Source organism: Nematolebias whitei, chromosome 11 (genome assembly GCF_014905685.2).
Source record: "Nematolebias whitei isolate Nwh7 chromosome 11, NemWhi1, whole genome shotgun sequence".
Lineage (NCBI taxonomy): Eukaryota > Metazoa > Chordata > Actinopteri > Cyprinodontiformes > Rivulidae > Nematolebias > Nematolebias whitei.
The window spans coordinates 2,051,952-2,057,704 of NC_056508.1; the positions used below are offsets into that span (position 1 = coordinate 2,051,952).

General features: G+C 40.0%; 1 protein-coding gene across 3 annotated transcripts in view; it reads right to left on the minus strand.

Annotated features, from left to right (window-relative positions):
• The window catches only part of acss2 (acyl-CoA synthetase short chain family member 2), a 224,371-nt gene that overhangs the window by 126,890 nt on the left and 91,728 nt on the right, over positions 1–5,753 (minus strand). For all 3 annotated transcript variants that reach the window (XM_037684629.1, XM_037684628.1, XM_037684627.1), the window contains exon 6: positions 998–1,073. In XM_037684629.1, coding sequence (XP_037540557.1) covers positions 998–1,073 — 76 coding nt within the window. The remainder of the gene's footprint in view (positions 1–997; positions 1,074–5,753) is intronic.

Below are 5,753 nucleotides of genomic sequence, written 5' to 3' on the forward strand. Positions count from 1 at the left end.
CTTGTCCCAACTTTTTTGGGATTTGTTGACGCCATGAAATTTGGAAACAACAGATTTTTCCCTTAAAATGATACATTCTCTCAGTTTAAACTTTTGATCTGTGATTTGTGTTCTATTCTGAATAAAATATTAGATGTTCCATGTGTTCCACATCATTGCATTCAGTTTTTATTCACAATTTGTTTAGTGTCCCAACTTTTTGGAATCCTGTTTGTATGTCTGCCTGCGTGTTGGTAATCCAGTCCTCCCAGATATGAGTGCAGTCAATGTTTGACCAGAGTGTGTGACTTCTGATCTCTTCTCAGCTTGTACGGATCACTTGGCTAGCTTTGGCAAAGTCGTTTAACCACACACCGCTGTCTTACCTCAGGGATAAGTTTCTAAGAATAATCTGATAAATACAAATCAGCTGATAATGGGTCAACTTTCTTCTCCAGTGTCTCGTTCATTGTTAGCCGTTTGCTTTCTGTCATCCCTCAGTGTGCATGTGTGAGCGTGAGCGCTTCTATTTATAAACTTGATCTTCCCTATTGGTGGCTTATTTTAGAAAAAACATTCCTACAAGAAGTGAGCCCATGATGTTCCATAAATGGTGCCATTTGCTCTAGAAAATGACCACAACATTTAATCTAAACGTTTGTGTAATGTGAAATGGATGATGATGTAAAGGCGTATGAAATAGTATTTGCATTAAATTTTACATGACTGAAGCCGTTATAAAACAACAGCCGTCTCGAATGTTTGCAAGTCTGAACTAGTCATGAAGTCGTCAGTACCTTCACTTTACAGTCAACTTTTAGAAAATAAAACGTTGAGAAAATAAGACCATCGTCATTTTGAATATCGCTAAAGGTTATTGACAGACTAAAATGATTTGTTTCAGTGAGAATCTTTTTATTTTAGTTTCTAAACTTGAGAGTTCATGTGTGAACGTTGCTTACTCTTGTAAACCCCAGCATGTTTGTGTTTCACCATCTCGTGTGTTGTAAGAACTTACTTGTCTCTGCACTTCTGCAGTGCTTCGTCAGATAAGAGCTTCAGGTTGATTAGCTTATCTCCTCGATAGAAACCATCTGAACAAATGAAAGATAATAAAACCAATGCAGTCAGAGCAGCTCAGGGATTCCATCAATTCTGTTTAGATTTTCAGCAGATGGAACTTCATTAATGACTGGAGCCCATTTTTCAACATATTCAAAACAAAATTGTTGTAAATGCAGAAATTAGATTTGTTGCACATCAATTATGTATTCTACATTTTAGAGTGTTCAAATGCAACGTCCTAAAAACATACAGCTACTTTCTTATAAGAATGTAAAGAATAAAACAGTCTTATAAATAATATAGCATATATCAAGTACCGTAGATTTTCATAAAAAGTTGAGATTTTGTCTTCAGGCAACAAGTTAGTGCTTCATTTATCTCTAAAGAGTATTTCACCACACGCCTCACTTCTAGACTGAGACATGTTCTGGCTGCCTCGGTCCACGTAGATGACACACCAAGGCAACAAGGGGGGTCTGAGACAGTCCACCTTCCATGCAACTTTGTGCCGCCAAGCAAGGCAGTAACAAAGCCAGACTGGCTGACATGCAACGGGTAAAAAGCATGCGGAGCCGCTGCTCAGTAATGTGATGAACTGCTAACATTAGTGTGCAACTGCCCGCTTACCAGATTAAACAACAGATTTAATACTGCGGGAATACTGATGATGACATACACCAACTTTAAGTACAAGTGTTGATCATAAAATTATATTATCATGAAAAAGTTGATTTATTTCAGTAATTCCATTCAAAAAGTGAAACTTGTATATTATATTCATTCATTACACACAAACTGATATATTTCAAATGTTTATTTTAATGTTGATGATTATAACTGACAACTAATGAAAACCCCAAATTCATTATCAGAAAATTAGAATATTACTTAAGACCAATAAAAAAAAGGATTTTTAGAAATGTTGGCCAACTGAAAAGTATGAACATGAAAAGTAGGGGGGGGGGGGGGGGGGCCCGCCGAGCTATGCCCCCAGCCCAGAGCGGGGGGGGGGGAGAGAAAAAAGCCGAGCTTCGCGGGTGAGGTTGAGGTAGCTGAGCCGTGCACTGTCTGTACCTGCAGTTTAGAGTTGGATGGAGAGACACAGCTGAGCCATGCATCGTTAATTTTTAGCTTTTTAACTAGCTAGTATTGCGTGCAGCTAATTAGCGTTACGCCAGTACCGACAGGTGGATGGGGTGGTGCGCAATTCGGTTCAGTACTTCGGCGCGCTCGTTTCTGTTAAGGGGGCAGGGCGCCCCGTTTGTATAATGGTAGGGGAAATGCTGACGTACTTAAGACATGAAATTAGCATATTACTATACAATTTATTTTCCCGGGCAAGCTTTTTTTTTTTTACCGGTATTATTGTGAACGATATGATATGGCCTAGTCCTAATTGCTTGTACACTTTTTTCTACCACATCATTTCCTTCCCTTCACCTCTCCATTAATGTGCTTGGACACAGAGCTCTGTGAACAGCCAGCCTCTTTAGCACTGACCTTCTGTGTCTTGTCCTCCTTGTGCAGGTGTCAGTGGTCGTCTTTTGGACAACTGTCAAGTCAGCAGTCTTCCCCATGATTGTGTAGCTACAGAACTAGACTGAGACCATTTAAAGGCCTTTGCAGGTGTTTTGAGTTAATCAGCTGATCAGAGTGTGACACCAGGTGTCTTCAATATTGAACCTTTTCACAATATTCTACTTTTCTGAGATAATGAATTTGGGGTTTTCATTAGTTGTCAGTTATAATCATCAACATTAAAATAAACATTTGAAATATATCAGTCAGTGTGTAATGAATGAATATAATTTACAAGTTTCACTTTTTGAATGGAATTACTGAAATAAATCAACTTTTTCATGATAATATAATTTTATGACCAGCACCTGTAGTTTAAAAAATATTTAATGACAAAGAGGAATGCTAAAGTGAGTTAATTTGGCATGTTTAGTAAAAGATCTGAGGGAGACGTCTGGCATGCACTTAATGTGTCGTCACTTCAGCCCAGATGAGTTCTGTCCACGATTGTTTTAGTCCCGCTCTCCCTCTTTTCTGAAAACTCACATCTGAATGGGAAGTGGCCGACTTCACCTGTGATTAATGAGCGACCAGAGGTGGAGAAAGGTGGACTGCTCTGTGCTGCCATTTAGCAGAACTGTTGCATGAGAGTAAGTGCCATATTTTACTTTTTTCTCTTCATGGGAAGGACAGTCAGGTTTCCATTCTAAACAAGAAAGAACTCATTCCTTCTGTAAAATTACAATTTATGTTTCCACACATTGAAAAAAATCTATTTAACAGCACAACTACAGTTGTACCTATACAGTAAACACTGCAGTATTTTCTCCAATATTAATATATAAACAAAATATGTTTTATAAGAGCCAGTGGCTTTTTATGGCTCTAGACCAACAACTATGGTTACTTTACATACAAGTTTCAGACCCCTGCTCTAGCTCAGAGTGAAGGTTTTTAATGTGCTGACTTCATAATGTATCATGAAAGGTATACAAACATGCATATATTTGTCTGTTAGGAAACTATCTTATGAACCGCAGGGTGAATTTTGATGAAATCCTAAAACGTAACCACTACATCTAAAAATAATGAACTTTTGAAGTCAACCAAAATTAAATTAGTTACTATGGCAGATGAAAGAATACAAAAAGGGTTATGACTTTGCCAATTGTTCCTATCTTGAGCTAAAACTTGGTGTGGTAGTAGCTGAAAGTTATTCCCATCACATACCTAGAGAGCTAGCAAACGCATGAGCCTTTTGTTTAAAACTCTGGCATGAAAAATGGGGGGTGGGGAGGCGCATTAGCATGTATTCCGTCAAGGAATGCTATGCCCCTTTTCCACTGTCACGGCGCGGGTCGGATATTTCCGGCTTGACTCGTGTTTGAGGTCTTTTCCACTGTTCCTGTGAGCGGCTCGCCTCGCTAAATTCTGGCCCGGCTTCTCAAGGGGTCCAAGCGAGCCGCGCCGTGACGTCAGAAACACTGTCGGTCACTGATTGGTCGGGGGGAGGAGTCTGTGGAGTCTTTCCAAACAACCTGATCCACCATTTTTCTCTACCGCTTGCCATTAGCGGTAACTGGAGGAGCGTATCTTTTAGTATTTTGAAGCTATACAAAAACAATAATGTCAAAGCTGTGGTCAAATGCAGAAGTGCAGGTGTTGTTGTGCTTGGTGGCAGAAGAAAAAAGTCAAACCGAGCTAGATGGAGGATTGGAGGGTGGTTTGGACACGACTACTGCTCTACTTGAATCATTTATAGAAGATGGTGAGTGTTTTCTAACTTTAAACATATTTTAAATTACTCATCCCATCGGTTCTGAACATATTTTAACTAACAAAAGAGGCTGACGCCATAATAGGACAACATCGGTGCTACGATGCTAAGCTAATTTGCATAAACGCTAACTGTCCTCCGGTTCCATTTCTCACTGTATTTGATCCAGAACGTATTTCATCGCGTGACGGTTCATCTCTAAACTCCACATTAAACCCTCCAAGCCTCCCGGCTCCTGCTCCATCAGAGGAGTCTACACCTGACAGAGCTCCATCACAGCCCAGCTGCACCTCACAGAGCAGCACAACGCTGCAGCTTCTGTGCTCGGTAAGAACAGATGCACCATGTTCCACATCACTTTATTTGTGCCGATAAGGACTTGATTTATTTTATTTTTAAAGTAAAAAAATAAAATGTTAAATACTGAATATGCACCACATATTGAACATGTGGTGGGATGAAATTATGTACACAGGGTCCCAGTTACATCCAACAATAAAATGTAAAAGAAACACAGTAATAAGATCTAAGATATAAACTAAGAAAAATATCAACTAAAAAAACATCTACTAATAAAACACTAAGCACTAATAGCAGTAAACAATCAAAACAATACGTCAAACAGCAACATGAACTTGAGTTTGTGCAGCCTCATTAATATCTAAACAGGATAATCATGTTGCTGCTGATCTGTTTCATGTTGCTGCTGATCTGTTTCATGTTGCTGCTGATCTGTTTGATGTTGCTGCTGATCTGTTTCATGTTGCTGCTGATTCAATTCAATTCAATTCAAAAATACTTTATTAATCCCAAAGGGAAATTATTTGTTGTAACTCGTTATCCTCATTTCATTAAGAGATGTTATAGATGCTGATGCTGTAGACTGGAAGGATCTCTTGTAAAGGTCCATCCCACAGTGGATCCTAAGAAACTGGCTGCAGATGCCGTCCGATCCGTCCACCCAGACTCAGCTGGACTCTCAGTTTCCCCGGGCTGTAGGACCGCCTGAATGCCAGGCAGAACTCCTCCCAGAGCGATGGCCACTCCTCCCAGCAGTCTGCCGAGCTCCTCGTCACTGCGGACAGCCAACTGTAGGTGCCGAGGGACGATCCTGTCCTTCCGCTGTCATGAGCCGTGTTTCCTGCTAGTTCCAGGATCTCAGTGGTCAGGCACTCGAGCACAGCTGGCAGGTAGATGAGAATGTGTCCACATAACATCCTTTTCAACTCACTTGAGATTTGGGGCTGTAGTTGAGATATTATTTGATCTTTTGAGATGTTAATCAGCTGTTGGTTGTAGAAAACTGCCTTGTTGCCATGGTTACGCATCATATCAAATGTCCAAAACTAAAAGAGTTTCAGTAAAAATCCTTCCAGCTGCTCAGCATCTGATACCAGAGGAAACAATCATCCAA